The sequence below is a fragment of the Rhincodon typus genome, chromosome 1, assembly GCF_021869965.1.
Source record: "Rhincodon typus isolate 14 chromosome 1, sRhiTyp1.1, whole genome shotgun sequence".
Lineage (NCBI taxonomy): Eukaryota > Metazoa > Chordata > Chondrichthyes > Orectolobiformes > Rhincodontidae > Rhincodon > Rhincodon typus.
In genome coordinates, this window is record NC_063332.1 from 117,871,394 (window position 1) to 117,888,180 (window position 16,787).

Consider the following 16,787-nt stretch of genomic DNA (forward strand, 5'->3'; position numbering starts at 1 on the left):
ATTTCACAAGTTTCAAAATCTCCCCTCCCCCTACCGCATCCCAAAACCAGTCCAGCTCGTCCCTGCCTCCCTAACCTGTTCTTCCTCCCACCTATCCCCTCCTCCCACCTCAAGCCGCACCTCCATCTCCTACCGACCAACCTCATCCCGCCCCCTTGACCTGTCCATCCTCCCTGGACTGACCTATCCCCTCCCTAACTCCCTACCTACACTCACCTTTACTGGCTCCATCCCCGCCTCTTCGACCTGTTTGTTTCCTCTCCACCTATCCTCTCCTCTATCCATCTTCTATCCGCCTCCCACTCTCTCCCTATTTATTTCAGAACTCCCTTCCCCTCCCCCTTTTCTGATGAAGGGTCTAGGCCTGAAAGATCAGCCTTCCTGCTCCTATGATGCTGCTTGGCCTAGTGTGTTCATCCAGCCCTGCACCTTGTTGTCTTAATTTGGAGTTGGTTTAGTTGTGTCTTGTTGATATTAGGATAACATGCCAAAAAAAGCCACAAAATAAGTCAATATGTTGGGTCGGCTTTGTGTCTCACATGCTGACCTTGGGGATATTTTAAAAATTAAAAACTGTTTGCAGTTTTCTTTTTCAGTGGAAGTGGCAGCTATCTCTGATACTGTGTTAATGGTCAAACACATTGGGCTGAATCTTATTTTTTTTGGGTAAGTGCCACTGGGGTCAAGGTTTTTGGAGTTTCTTTCATGTGAGGCCTGGTGACATTTCTCTCTGTAACTTACCACTCTTGCATCTTTAAGTACCTGGCTGCCATAGCACCACTTTTATCTGATTCTACCCACCGAAAGGCTGGCATTTCTTGAACTGGCACCATCTTTAACAAGCCACAGTGCACCCGGATGAGTATTGGCAAGCCAGTCTTGCACCTCACTGGCAACTGAGTGCAGCATCCTGGCAAGAAGAGAATAAAGAACTTCCTGCTTTTGTCTCCTGCAGCACGGTCTCCATGAACCATGGATCCCGGCAGACAGGAACTGCTCAGATCGGTGCAGGTAAACAAGAGCCCTGATTTCTAATAATATGCTAACTGGCCCTTGAGACATTTTACAGCATCTTTGACAAATAGCTCAGCTCTGAATTTTCCACCCATCTTGTGACATTGTTGTGTTCACAGTCACTAATTATTTCTCCCTGCAGCTTGCTTTGGCTACCACCCATGTTCCAAGGGGGTGTCTGATGAAGGAGTCTGCGAGGAACAAGCCTGGATCCATGTTTGTATTTCTGAAAAGATGATGGACTTAACAAATACAGAAAAGAGAACTGAAAATGCAAGCTACGTTTAGTGAGGTGTATGTATGTTGAGTGAGAAGGGGAGTAGCAGTATTGTTTTCCTTGCATATCACATTGTCTTTTTCTACTTTCCTTTGATGATCTATTATAATAATGTATTATCTTTTTATAATTAATATACTTTTTATAGATTCTTAAATGAGTGACACAGTTGGTATTACTAGAAACACACTCTGCTGCACAAACCCCTGCCCATACACATTTTTGATAACACCATAGGAAAACACAGAGAATCTGTCAAAGCAGCAACTGCAATGTAGCAATGACACTTTCTGCATCAGACTCGCACTGTAACCAGTGTTACAGGTGGCAGGACCAAATACCACAGCAGACTGTTCTTGTACCGGTCTTTCCTCCTGGGAAACCAAATTGTTCACAGTACATGGCTCCTTCACATTACAGCTCCATTCCCTCACCTAGGAACTGACCAGCCACCAGGCCAGACATTTTACCTATCGTTAGCTATATCCTATCGAAATGCTCTGTCTAAGTCAGCACTAAGTCAGAAGTCACACGACACCAGGTTATAGTCTAACAGGTTTATTTGAAATCACAAGCTTTTGGAGCGTTGCTCCTCATCAGGTGAGGTGTCCAGTCCAACATCAGCATCTCCACGTTATAAGTCAGCACTGTTGTGTCTCCTATACTCACTGGAGATCTGCATCTTGCCATTGTCCAGTCAGGGAACATCACTTATAGGCAAGCACGGACAGTTCCAAAGATGAGCTTTTACTTACAGTCAGCAAAAAGGAACAAAAGCAAAACAAATAGAGGCTGCAGTTTGCCCCCACAGTGCAAACTAAAGCTTGGCATCATGACCAACAACTCTGGAAAATTCCATGATGCTCTGCTGCACCCAGCTCCCATTTCCTAGAACCAAGTATCAGTCAGGTCCTGCCTGGCTTATAGCACCCAACGCAGATGAGCTCTGTTATGCATAAGGAAAGATTCCTCCTGTCCCTAGATCCCTCCTTCTCAGAAAACTTCTGTTCTTCCAGTTCCTCAGCATCCTTCAAGTTGTCTTATTGCCTGCTCCAATTGAGCGGAGTACAGAACACAAAGATGATGCAGCACACTCTCTCTGGAGTATACAGGAGAGTCCCCATCCTTCCCCTCCTACTCTGCTCCAAGTACCGAAACTGCACTTTCAGCAGCCCCATTGTCTGCTCTGTCATGGCCCTGGTTATAGCACACTCGTCAGCTTGGTGCAAGTGACGTACCAGTGAGTGACCAATATACTATATCAAAAAGGGAGAGTCTGCTGCACTCCAACCCCGTTCCTATCCTAGGCCTGCATCAATCATTCAACTTCTCATTGAAATCAGTAGAGTCCATCATCATATTAACACAAAAGGTGATGATTCCCTTGTCCCACAGAACACTTAAAAGTTTCACCAGTGATGGGATGCCTCAACCAGCAATCACTTCCTTTTAAGTAATTGCCTCTAACTTCTGCATCAAGTTGCCTATGTTAGATTTACAAGCACCAATGGTTTGATGCCAAGATAACAAGGTGTAGAGCTGGATGAACACAGCAGGCCAAGTAGCATCAGAAGAGCTGGAATGCTGATGTTTCAGGTCTAGATCCTTCTTCATAAATGGTTTGATGCTGTTTGCTTTTGACCAGCATTTGACAATTATGCAAGTTCACTCTGCATACTTTCAAAATGGGCAAAGAATTAATTGGAAATGAAATGTTAAACAAAAAACCAAAAAAAAAAAAATTGTGGATGCTGGCAATCTGAAATCTGCTTGTGGAAGTTAAATGTAGCTGGAGTTTGTAAATGGAGGCTTCAGGTATTTGCCCCTTCGATGTCTAAGCATCCACAGACAGGGATCCCACATCCAACAAACTGATACTGACCTGGGGAGTTATCCTAGCTATTTCCAGCTGCATTTTTAACCTGGAGAATGGCAAATGATGGCAAGAATGCAGCTCGCCTTCAATACCATCAACACCAGACTCTGCCTGGACACCAGATGCTACCACATCACATGTTCTCCCCCTGCCCCTCAGAACAAGTGTCTTCATGTCCCCTTTAACTTTGCACTATCCCAACAGGCCATTTCACCAGTACTCACAGCACCCCCTCCCCCACCCCGCTGTGGAGACCCATCAGATTGCCTCCAACTATTCTCCCTGCCCCCTGAAAACTGACACCTTAATTATGCCCACCCTGCTTCTCTATGTGCCCCATGTGGAGACCACAACAAACCACCTCCACTTCCTGCAGCCTACCATGCCCTCCAATGCTATTCCACCAAGGCTTCCATACATCTCCAGCACCCCCATCACCATTCTTGAACCTACTTCCACAAATACCTCTGCTTCCCTCCCCAAGCCTTGACTTCCCATTCCTTTTGGCAGCAATCCCCCCACTCGGTGCTGCCCCTACAGGCTCCACTTGCACCCTGCTCAGCAATCAATATATGGATTCGTCCGGGATTGTATTCGCAGCAGACCTCAGGCCAACTTCGAAGAATCGTCCCGGACCAGACCCCTGACTGTTCCACTTGCAGCTCCCCAATGGAGCAATTGCGATTCCTCAGATTTCTTGGAAACCCTACAGGACTGACCATTGCCCATTCCCCACACTGTGGTTGAATATATCCCATGTCCATGACCACTCCCTGTGGATGGCTTACCCTAGCCAGACCTCCGGAAAGTGTGGAGACTGAGTCCGTGACTGACAATATTTGGATGCCCTGCCAGACAGTGGCTCCCACACTCCTTGGCAGGACTGCTGGCGTGGCCCCACCCACTTTCAGACATGGCGATTTTGTTGAATGAGCGTGCAGTGAGTTTGTTGCGCAGGCAGTAGACACATGCTGTAGGTATTAGACCCTCACGGCCTCTGGACAGATCCTTACTGAGAAACATGACAAACAGCTCTTTGTACTAAAGAGCACACCAACACGAAAGTATAGGTAGCCTCTGGTTCTGGCTGAAATGCTAACAGGCACAGGCAAGGCAAGGCTTGGATGCTGCAAGCATGCAGGTGGCTCTCAGTGAGTGAAAGGTAAGAGAGCAAGCAAGTAGCCCTGAGATGCAGCCTGATCCAATCTGTGAGTGTCGGTGCAAAGGCCCTCGTAGCAGACTTTCAATTGTTAGTTGTTGGTGCACCCTGTAATGCAGATCTGAGCTTCCTGCAATGGCTTAGAGAAGTACCATTTGAATCACGACAGGTTGACAAATTTCAGACGCCAGTGTCCACGAACAGGGGGTGCATGCAGCGGCTGCCCATGGATGTTGTTTGGTGCTTTTTTAAATTCACAGGATGAGGGGCATCACTGGCCAGGCAGCATTTATTGCCCATCCCTGATTGCTCACAGGGCAGGTGAGAGTCAGCCACATTGCTGTGGGTCTGGAGTCACATGTCAGCCAGACCAGGTAAGGATGACAGTTTCCTTCCCTGAAGGACATTAGTGAACCAGATGAGTTTTTCCAAACAATCGACAATGCCTTTATGGTAATTATTAGATTCTTAATTCCAGATTTTTTTTAATCGAATTCAAATTGAACCATCTGCCATGGCGGGATTCGAATGTTATCTGCATTAACAGTCCAGCAATAATACCACTAGGCCATTGCTCCCCAAGTTGCTGCTGAGCAACTTGGAACATGGTCTCGTCCAACAGGGAGCTGAAGTCACCAAATACCCGCTCTGATTTCCATGGTGCGAATTTTCGATGTCTAGCTTATTGCTAAGGCTAATATTAAGAAGGAAAGTTGTGCTGTTAATAGGCACTTAATAAGCCATAATCCCTTTTAATTGGCAGCTTGCATTGGAAATTCACCACACTGCCTGACCGATGCATAAAAGGTGCACCAAGTTGCTTCTGACGTCAAGGTAGGCCTTGCCAGATTTCTCATGTAATTCAGCCACAAATCTTGCCATGGGCCATGTCATTCAGATACCTATAGCATTTCACTCATTGTTACTGCAAAAAATACATAGTATCTTGTTTTACAGTTCTGTTTAACCAATGACTTCTAAAGAGTTAAGTTTCCCTGGGGGATCTGGGATAATGTCAAATAAAGATTGCTGGCTGCTACAGAAATTGAAGTTCCCAAATTTGTAATTTTTCAATTCTTCCTAGTGTTGTGCAATACTCCCTTTTACATGTTTCCTGATGTTACTGCATTATAGGCCAAACTGAGCTCAAGTGCCATGTTGCAAAATTTAACCGCCTCTTTTCCAAGCTAAGTGCTGTATTCACTGAAAACTGCAGATTTGGGCTTGGCCTTGGGTTATTTGCATTTTATCTCAGAGCCTTTTGGTATATTTTTTGTTTGTTTTTGTTCCAGCTAATTCTGAGTAAATAATGGAATGATGTGCAGCAAACATTTGGTATCGCTGACCTCAGACAAAAGATATACACACCAAGAAAATAGATTGCACTATTACAAACTATCATGCATAGTATTATTTTTTACACTATTCAAATTAAAGGTTCTAACTATTCTGCAAACATTACCCGTAGTACAGATTGTCTGTCCACCTGAAAATTTGCTAAGTTCCTGGTAGAGATGTTTAAATAACTGTTCCACCTCTATAAATGATGCTGAATGTTAATTGCAATTCATAGTTTAAGAAACTGGGTTAATATTTACTGGTGTAAGCAAAGCAGAGTCATCTCACAAAATCGTTAATTGTGTTTTGAGCACAAGTTGTCATTTTTTACATTCCATATATTTATCCACAGCTATTTACTTTTAGGCACTCATGAAACTCTATACAATTCATAATTTCTGTCTAGACTATTCTGGATAACTTAAAAATGTCTACTGTATGAATAAAGGGAACTTACTTTCCTGTCCTTTTATTACAAGGATAGTATACCATGTAAAATTAATTTGATGATAGTCAAATGACTTGATGTTTGCAGTTCACGAAGTTTTACACATATCAAACTGATTACATACCCATCTATAAAATGTCATAAGTTTTATAGAGATAAGAGCCTGTGGTATAAGTGAAGATCTGTTAGGATAACGTCTATTAAAAAAAAGTAATCTAAAAAGACAATAAGGAAATAGTTGCCCATTTGCCATATCAGACATATTTGTAATTCTGTGAGCTTTCTATCTCTCCAACTGAGAGAAATAAAGTTGTCCCACTTATCTCCAGGCACCCATCTGTGAACAGTTCACAGTGGCAGTTCACCTCCAGCCCTGTCAGACTTCTTTGTATTTTAACTCTTACTTTTCACTGCTTGCAGGAGAACAAAGTATTTTGAGAGAGCGATAGTGAGATATTCATGCAAAGGATACATGTATTATATTGCATATAGATTGGGATGAGCATCAGTAGTGGATAATAAATACGGAAGAGATGAAGTGTATAGAAAGTGAAGGCTGATGCTGCTGAACGTTGATGGAATGTGAGGAGTGATACGATTGGAGAACATTTAGCAAGGCAGAACGAAAAGTGGTGGGGGTGGGTAGGGTTAAAGCACAGCATATAGTTGAAGCAGCAAAATATTTCACGTATTTAGCTGGTCAAATCATGAAACTATTTTCTGCACTGCCTCCATCCAATCGTGGCTGGATGCTATCTAATGCTAGAAGCATTATAGGCATGACAGGTGAATTAGTGTGAATTAATGCATGGAATTGTTGCCATCACAAAGACATGGCTGAGAGAGGGATTGGGTTGGCAACTTGACATTCTGGGTTATAGGAATTTCAGGCAGGACAGGGGAAGATGATTGAGACGTTTGAAGGGTCATCAAATCAGACTCTGTGGGTACAGCCTAGAAATAACATAATGAAAAAGGCAAGTCACACAAAGGGGAGTGTATCAGAGGACCCAAAACAGTCAGTGGCAGTTGGGGAGTAGATATGTAGACAATTCACAGAGGGGTTTAAAAACAATAAGGGGGTTATTAGATTACGGGATTTCAACTTTCCCCAATGTTAATTGGGTTATAAAAGTTTTAGAGGGCACCTATTTCTGCAAATGTGTTCAGGATAAGTTTTTTTTTTAAATCAACATGTAGATGGTCCGGCAAGGGATGCTGCAGTGCTGGACCCAATTCTGGGGAACGAAGCTGGGCAGGTATTCCAGATAGCGGGGTGGGGGGGAAGCATTTCAGTAATAGTGACTTTAACATTATACATTTTAAGCTTGATATGGAAAAGAAAAATGGTGGCCTCCGAAAAAAAAGGTTTTGGACTGGGGGAAGGCAGATTTTATTAAAATATGGCACAATCTCACCAAAGTAAGCTGGGAACAGCTAGCTGAGAGTAAATCCATAAGAGAACAGTGGGAGATGTTCAAAAAGGAATTGGACAGGACCAACATGTTCCCTTTAGCATGAAACATAGGTGCAACAAGCCCAGAGAACCCTGGATGTCAAGGAATATTCAGAACTGGATAAAAAGGAAAAGAAATAAGTATAACAGGTACAGAGGGAGCAAATCAACAGAGGCCCTAGTAAAATTTAGAATGTGAAGGTTGTTGGCGGGGGGGGGGGGGGGGGGGGGAGGGTTGGGAGCTTAAGAAAACGATTAGGAGAGCAAAGGGGAGCATTAGAAACATTGGTGAGCAAGATTAGGTCAAATTCCAAGATTTTCTACAAGTATATCAAGGGGAAGAGACTAACCAGAGTAAGAGTAGGGAACATTCGGGACCAAGGTGGAAATCTGTGTGTGAAGTCAGAGGATATTGGTACAGTGTTAAAGAAGTACTTCACATCTGTCTTCATTCAGGAGGAGGAGGAGGATATAGGTATCAGTTGAAGCATAGATATAAAAGCAAGGAAGTTATCTTGAAGCTGGCAGAATTTTGGTTAGGCGACAGCTGGAGTACTGTGTGCCATTCTGGTCACCACACTACAGGAAGGATATGATACACTGGAGGGTGTGCAGAGGAGATTGACCAGGATGTTGCCTGGGATGGAAGACTTTAGCTAAGAAGAGAGGCTGAATAAGCCTGGGTTGTTTCCTTTGGAGCAGAGAAGTTTGAAAGGGGCCCTGACTAATGTGTGTAAGATTATGAGGGGCATGGACAGGGTGGATAGAAAGCAACTGTAATCCTTAGTCGAAGGATCACTAACAAAGGAGTGGAATTTTGAGGTGAAAGGTGGGAGGTTTAGAAGAGAGTTGAAAACTTTTTCAACCAGAGATTGGTGAGGGTCTGGGAGGGTAGTTCAGGTGGGTAATCTCACAACCTTTAAAAAGTACTTGAATGAGCAGTTGAAATTTCATAACATTCAAGGCTATGGACCTAGTGCTGGAAATCCGGACATTTAGTGTCGCTTTGGCAGTATAGGCATGATGGGCCAAATGGCCTCTTCTGTACCAGTGTGATTCTATGATGCTATGATCCATGACCCAGACACCATGTCCCTTCTACACACCTCCTCAGTTACCTCCACTCAAGTCTCATGGCCAATCGTTCCTCATCAGTCTATCCTCAATTATCAGCAACAAGATGGAAAGGACTGTTGACAGTATTACCAGGCAACAATTAATCACCAATAACATGCTAATGGACAACCACTTTAGATTTACTTTGCAGTTCTAGACCTTATTACAGCCCTGGTCTAATTATGGACAAAACAATTGAATTTAACAGATGAGAGACATTTTCCTGGCTGTTACAGCAGTTTTTTGATTGAGGAACCAATGAGACTGAGAAAAATTTAAAACAACAGGGATCACAAGGAAACTCTTATTTGAAAAATGGTTGCATTTGGTGGAGACTCATCATCTTAGCTTAGTCCCCAGAACACCATGCAATAGTTCCTCAGGGTATTGTATGAGACCTCACTGTATCCACAGAATCCCTACAGTGTGGAAACAGGCCTTTTGACCCAACGAGTCCACACCCGCCCTTGGAGCATTCCACCAAGACCCATCCCCCTATAACCCACCCAATCTACACCTCCCTGAACACAACAGGCAATTTATCATGGCCAATCCACCTAGCCTGCACATCTTTGGACTGTGGGAGGAAACTGGAGTACCTGGAGGAAACCCACGCAGACAAGGGGAGAACATGCAAACTCCACACAGATAGTCATTTGAGCGTGGAATTGAATCTGGGTCCCTGGTGCTGTGAGGCAGCAGTGCTAACCACTGAGCCACCGTGCTGCCCTAAATTCCTGTATTCAGCTACTTATAGCATATACAGCTGCCCTGTATTCAGCTACTTCATCAATGACCTAACCTAGATCATAAGGTCTGAAGTAGGAATGCACTTCTTGAAATAATGAAGCCATCTGTGCCTGCACGAGATCTGGACAACATTTAGACTTGCGCTGACCTTTGACAACTAACATTTATGTTAGGTAAGGACTTACTCCAGAAAGGGAGAAGCTAACCTCTTCCCCAGCGTATTCAGTTGCATTTCCAACATAATATCCTTCACTAACAATATCCCAATGATCAACTCTGATTGGATCAGTCATGTAAATACTGTGGGTGCAAGAGAAGCTAAAGAAGCGAACATCCAACTCATGTTCTGACTCCTAAAAGCTTTACCACTGCCTATGAAGCACAAGCCAGGAGTGTGATGTAAAACTTTACACATGCCTAAATAAGCACAACTCTACAACACTCAAGAGGCTCCATATCATCCAGGTCAAAGCAACACACCTGATGAGCACTCCTTTCACCACTTTAAACATTCAATCCCTCTTAACACCATGGCACTGTGGCAGTTCTGTATACCATCTGCAAAATGCAATAACACTCCAGGCCTTTTTGAACATCATCTTTCTGTGCTCTCCAATTAGGATGGGCTACAGATATGTAGGAACACCACTGCCTCCAAGATCAAGTCCGAGCCACAGTCATTCTGACTTGGAAGTACATTACCAACTAATTATTGATGCTGGAAGCAAATCCTGGAGTTCAGACCTAATGGTACCTTCACCACATGGACTGCAGCGTTCATGAAGTAAACTCACCACCAACTTCTCAGGGGAATCAAGGATGCACAATAAAGCCTGGCCTTGTCAATCTTGCCTGCATCTTATGAATAAGATAAGACTGAGGAGGCATGGTGGCTCAGTGATTAGCACTGCTGCCTCACAGCACCAAGGACATAGGTTCAATTTCACCCTCAGGCAACCGTCTGTGTGGAGTTTGCACATCCTCCCAGTGTCTGCATGGGTTTCCTCCAACAGTCCAAAGATGTGCATGCTAGGTGGATTGGCCACACTAAATTCCTGATAGTGTTCAGGGATGTGTAGATTAGGTGGGTTGTAGTGGGGTGGGTCTGGGTGGGATGCTTTGAGGTTTGGTGTGGACTTGTTGGGCCAAAGGGCCTGTTTCCACACTGCAGAGTTGCTATAATTGCTATGCTACGACCTATAAAAAGGAACAAAGCAAGTGAATAAAATTGCAAATCTAATTTAAAGGTTATATTGTATTGCACACCATTGAGGTTGGCTACAAATTGAGCATGGCTAGACGAATATTCCAAGTTGTAAAATATATATTTACACAAGTCAGGGAAATTAGAAAAGTAGTAACATTTGTGATGAAAGAAGCTATTGCAGTATTAAAAAGGGCTTATTATTAAATGCAAATAGGCAACATAAGCTCTGGATATAGCTGAAAATGATGTAGGAATCTGACAAAGAGTAGTCAACACTGTTGTTGGATAAGACAACATAATGCATAGATACAAAGAGTAGCAGATTGTTGGAAAACAAAGTAGATATGGTATTTATTGAAAACTCACATTTAATGGGAAAAGCAGAACATGGAGGATTATGAAAAAGGAAGAAGGAATGGATACTGGAGTGAAAGAGGGCGAGGGAGAGGGGAGGGTGGTGGAAAAGGAGGAGTCAGAATGTCCCTGATCTGATGGTATAGTGGATAAACAGAATAGAGAAATCCCCATACTAGATCATTGTTCACTGGCTTTTGGGATCATTGATCTTATGCAAAAGACAGTTAAAATAAATTGGTACATTAGATCTGAAGAAGTACATCAACTTGAAATGTAACCTGTAGATGGATTGCAGTATCTCAAAAGTTGCACATAAAATTATTTACGTTTCATAAGAATTCAAGATTCTAACTATTTTATTTTACAGCAATCACCATTACTGCACATATTGGAAGTTTACCAATTATATAGTATGCACATGGTTAGCAAGTAAATCTGGAAGTTGCGGTAAATCACATGCTATGTCTATGCTATTCAAAAGCCTTGCAACGTTAATCATGACTTGCAAAAATCAAACAACAGGTACAGAACAAGTGAGAATTTGGGTTAATTAACCACTAATAACAAACCATTCACACAAAAATGTTTTGGGTGGTTACTTTGAGTCTGATCCCAAAATCCAGCTAATACATCCCAGGATATTGGATAAAAATGTAAATACAATAACTCCAAAAAGCAATAGTTTCCATGCTGGATAAACAATGTCAGAATTATTTTGCACAGAAATAGATAAGGATAGCTGAAGTATCCAGCATAGTTCAGAATGGACAATAATTGAGTTCATTTATTCGGTCTCATCATCCGTCCACAATTAAACACTTCATTTGTCAGGTCACATCTCCATGCCCATAAATCACAGTATATCTGGATAGCACTTAAAGAAGAGTTCAAATTCTCCACTCATGCTGACTTGCAAGTTATCATAAGGCACTAATTTATTCAATTTCGTTTTCATCACACTCCATTGCTAGCTGAAATCGAGGAATTGGAACATCTGTGATCCTCACAGTGCCAATTTCAGGTACAGGGTGTGTTAAGGTCTCCACATTGACCTCTTGACAAAATGGAACTAGGGAAATTTTGATGAAGATTTCAAAGTGTTCCCTGGATTCACCATCATCTTTTTCCAAATAGAATTGGTATTCCCCAAATCGCAAAATACATTTCCTTGGTAAATCGATCTTATTAAGGTGATCCAGACTTGCATTATTGACGAATAGTTTAGTCTTCAAGCTTGTATTTTTGATTTCAAAACAGAGTTCTGAGCTCTCACTGTGTCGAAAAGCTTGGATAGCAAACTGCATTCGAGAGGCACGTTTGTCCACTAGAGGAAAATGACACACTTTGGAATCACGGCCAAACATTACCATTTCTTCTACTCTGTATTTCTGTTTGCCAGTGTAATTCAGGGACTTAAATACTGTTGCCTGGGGGTGATAGACATTGATATTGAGACAAGTTACGGTCTCTTCAGTGTCCGCACTTTCAAAAGACATTGTGTTGTGCATTGACATTTCTGTAAAAGCAATAATGATCATTATTGTTTCTCTCCAATGCAAAATACGATGAAAATATACGTTATTGGCCGTGAAATACTTTGGGATGTTCTGAAGTTTTGAAAGGCACTATATCAATGCAACTGTTTTCTTTACATACCTTGACAATATAACTGTATATAACAATTCATCCCTACCAACAAAAATTGTGAAGAGTCGGCAGGGAAGCTTGAAGAGGACTTGAATAGGTTAAGTGAATGGGCAAGAATATAGTAATGGAATATGTGCGAACACAGTCAGTTTGGTAGAAAAATCAGAAAGGCAGACTATTTCTTAAAGTGTGACAGGCTGGGTAGTATAAGTGTCAAAAGGAATCTGGATGTCTTTGTTCATTAGTCTCTAAAATCTACCATGCAGGTGCAGCAAGGAATGAGGAAAGCAAATGGTATGGTGGTCTTCATCATAAGGGGATTTGTGTACAGGATTAAAAATGTCTTGCTGCAGTTGTATAGGGCCTTGGTAAGACCGTGCCTGGAGTATTATGTACAGTTTTGATCTCCATTTCTAAGGCATGATACACCTGCCTTAGAGGGAGTGCACAAAGCTTCACCAGATTAATCCCAGGAATGGCAAGATTGTTTTTATGAGGAGAGACTGAAAAGACTGGGCATGTATTCTACAGAGTTTCAAAGAGGGGGGAACCTCACTGAAACTCCAAAAAATTCATACAGGGTGTGACAGTGAATGTGTTTTTTTTCCCCTGGTGGCGAATCTAAAACCAAGGACTTCATTTCAGGATAAGGCGTAGATCATTTAAGACTGAGATGAGAAAAAGAATTTCCTCACCTAAACGGTAGTGAAGCTTGGGAACCTTCTATCCTGAGGGCTGTGGACTTTCAAGGATTCAGCATGTTCAAGACAGATATTAATAGATACCTGGAGGCTAATGACATTAAGGGGTATGGAGATAGTGCAGGAAAATGGGATTGATGTCAATTATCAGCTATGGTCTGACTGAATGGCCTAGCTTGCTTGACAGGCTGAATCACTAAGTCCTATTCCTATGTTCCAGTTTTATTTTCAAGGCATTTAAACTCATAATGAACCCAGCACTCTTAAGATAGTAAAATCTAGCTGATAGAAACACTAACAGCTCTAAGTAGCACCTTTATTTCTTTTTAAGCATATACCATTTTTTTTTTCACTATCAGCTTTCTAAGCTCCCAAAAACTGCATTCATTGTTGCACCTACTTAGACTGAATGATGAGGGCTGTCAAATTATCTCAATGATCCTGTTCAAACTGGAATTACTGCATATACGTTTCCAAGCTTCTGTGTTGGTTTCACTATAAACTGGTATTTGTTCTATAGTTACGAATGCATTTACGTTGCAGAGTAAATCGTATCTTCACAAAAATGTAACTATTCCACAACTTTGCTTATGTAGCAAAATTAGTTCATTAATGACAAATATCATGAATTTTAATTTCACCAGATTCAGCAAGGATCCAAGAAATTGTCAAACTTGTGGACTAGAAAATGCCAGCATAACCGGTTGCTACTATTAGAAAACTCCTAACAGTTTTTTAAAAAGATCTGAAGCAGAGCGTTCTGTACCATGCTGGGCAGAATCAGGTAAACAAGGACAAAGCGACTGGGATTGTTATTAGCAATACCCGAGCGAAATAGTTATTTTTCGACGACAGTGCAGTAATTGTTAAGTGTAATGTTCAGCAAGCGAAGCGCATACAACTCTGCAACGTTTCGGGGCGCGCACTCACAGGGTGGGCGTTAAGTTTAACGTCAGTGACCCAGGTTTTAGAGGAAAGGGGTCAGGACAGTCCGATCGCAACAAAGAATGCAGCGTTTCCATGGGAGGACTGAATGCAGAGCTTGCACGTCGATTAGGGGGAGGGGATTAAGTGGCGAGTAAAACTAAAAGTTTAAAAATGCAATATGATAATTTGAAAACAACAATCCAAATATGATATGGGTACGTCCCTGGCACTCTGGCCAATTTAATCCATAATGTTATGCGCAAAGCGTCCAGTCAATCCTGTACCTGATAAATATATGTTTAAAAAATGACAACGGATAACAAGCACCTTTTCCTCTGAGTCTATGTTTAATGTCTCCGGGGATCTCCGTGAACAAAGTAGCTCAACTCCTGTAATGTTTTTTTTCAGTGAATTGGTACCAACCTCGGAAACGCTTACCGACCTCACAAATTGCAAATATTCAATACAGCAGAAGACTGCGCCCAACGCTTCTCCGCGGATCCGAAAGCCAAAGAGCACAAACACTGATCAGGATCTGAAAAAGGACCTGACTCCTGTCTTTTCTGAAGAAGGGTCTAGGCCTGAAACGTCAGCCTTGCTGCTTGGCCTGCTGTGTTCATCCAGCTCTTGCACCTTGTTATTCTCAGATTCTCCAGCATCTGCAGTTCCTACGATCTCTGACTCCTCTCTTTGACGGACATCCGATTTATCGAATCAGAGCATCAGGCTGCTGGAAACTGACTGCCCCCGCTGCTATTTCACTAACTTTGGGGAATTACGTCGGAAGCACAGATTCGGCGCCGAAGGAGGCCCTTCGGCCCATAAAACGGAAGACCATAGGAGCAGAAATTAGGCCATTCGGCCCATCGAGTCTGCTCCGCCATTCAATCATTGGGTCTCTCCCGGTTCTATCACCCAGGACCAATCTCCTGCCTTTTCCCCACATCCCCGCACACTATTTTGAACCAAATAAGCATCCAATGCCGTCTTGAATGCCTCAATTAAATCTCCAATAAATTTCCAGGCGGCCCATTCCACACTTTACTCGCTGCGAGAAAGAGATTTTGTTTTCACATCAACGTTGCTTCATTTGCACGTGATTTTAATTTTTTTTAACCCAATGGGAATAGCTTCGCCCCTTCGATATCCAGCCTGTTTATGATTTTGGAGACCTCTTTCCAATCTTCTCTTCGCCTTATTTTCTCCACGGAACAGAGACCCAACCCAGACCCTTTAGATTGTGAAGTCGGAGTCAGCATCTGTGATCTTCATCTACTTCAGTTTAGAACTGAAATTATTTTGGTCCAAACACACGCACAACTGCTGTTGGTTGTAAATATGTACGATACTGACAACAATGGCAATTGTATAAAAACCGAAAGACCTGCCAATGCTGTAAATCAGAAGCAAAAAAAACCCAGAAATTGCTGCAAAAGTTTAGCAAATCTGGCAGCATCTGTGGAGAGAAAGCAGAGTCACCGTTGAGGGTCAAGAGACCCTTCCTCAGAACTGAAATAACTATTATATTCCTAGTGCAATGTAAACGGTTTTGAGTGGGGCTTGGAAGGTTAGAGAAGCCAGGAGAAGCGGTTGAGGAGGAAATATAGAGGGAGAGAGGTATGGGAACGAAGAATTAGAGAAATGGAAGAGGAAAAGGAATGGTTTAGAAAAGTGGGAAGGGGAAGAGGTGTGCGAGAGAGGGTGAAGGAATGGGGACAGCGAGCGAGCGAAGGGTAGGGATGGAAGAGGAGGGGGAACAGGGTGAAATGGGAGGGGAAAGGGGTGGATGGAAGAATGAAGGGATGAAAGAAGGATAATGAAGGGAGGTGGGTAAAAGAGTGTAAGGAGTGGGGGATAAGGCGTGGCGTGGCGTGGCGTGGGGTGGGGGTGAGGCGGGTGGGGGAAAAGGGGTGGGGGGTAAGGGGTGCGGGGAAAGGGGGAGTTGGTGGCAGGGAAAGAGTTGAAGGGAAAGGGGCGGAAAAGAGTGAGTAAGGGCGAAGGTGACGGGTGGAGGAGAAGAGGGTATGGTTCGAGTTCCACCTCCTCTCGAGGTGTGTAACTACATATCAGAATACGTTGGTTGGAAACTATCCCTCAGGGAAGGGAGGAGAGAATTGGAGGAGGTGAAGCTGGAGAAATGGGAAATGGGAGTGAAGGCGTAAAGAAAGGCGAAAGGAGAGGAGATAGTAGGAACTGCAGATGCTGGAGAATCCGAGACAACAAGGTGCAGGGCTGGACGAACACAGCAGGCCAAGCAGCATCACAGGAGCAGAGAGGCTGATGTTTCGGGCCTCGACCCTTCACCAGAAAAGGGGGAGGGGAAGGGGGTTCCGAAATAAATAGGGAGAGAGTGGGAGGGGATAGAAGAGGGATAGAGGAGAGGATAGGTGGAGAGGAAACAAACAGGTCGAAGAGGCGGGGATGGAGCCAGTAAAGGTGAGTGTAGGTAGGGAGTTAGGGAGGGGATAGGTCAGTCCAGGGAGGACGGACAGGTCAAGGGGGCGGGATGAGGTT

At 43.2% G+C, this 16,787-nt stretch overlaps 2 protein-coding genes across 4 annotated transcripts in view; one reads left to right on the forward strand and one right to left on the reverse strand.

Annotated features, from left to right (window-relative positions):
• Positions 1-16,787, forward strand: part of LOC109936240 (protein ZGRF1) — a 446,880-nt gene that overhangs the window by 203,008 nt on the left and 227,085 nt on the right. The gene's annotated exons all lie outside the window — the stretch shown is intronic.
• Positions 11,337-15,312, reverse strand: tifa (TRAF interacting protein with forkhead associated domain). 3 transcript variants are annotated; one of them, XM_020519507.2, is made up of 2 exons: positions 14,716-15,312; positions 11,337-12,514 (listed from the first exon to the last, which is right to left on the reverse strand). In XM_020519507.2, the coding sequence occupies exon 2, from the start codon at positions 12,510-12,512 to the stop codon at positions 11,934-11,936; it is 579 nt and encodes a 192-aa protein (XP_020375096.1). In that variant the 5' UTR covers positions 12,513-12,514; positions 14,716-15,312; the 3' UTR covers positions 11,337-11,933. The 3 variants fall into 3 exon arrangements, with proteins under 3 accessions (XP_020375096.1, XP_020375095.1, XP_048457389.1); XM_020519506.2 differs by having other exon boundaries at positions 14,697-15,312; XM_048601432.1 differs by having other exon boundaries at positions 14,601-15,312.

Excerpts from the sequence above, each read along its gene's own strand:
- tifa (XM_020519507.2), bottom strand. The coding sequence starts at position 12,512 with ATGTCAATGCACAACACAATGTCTTTTGAAAGTGCGGACACTGAAGAG.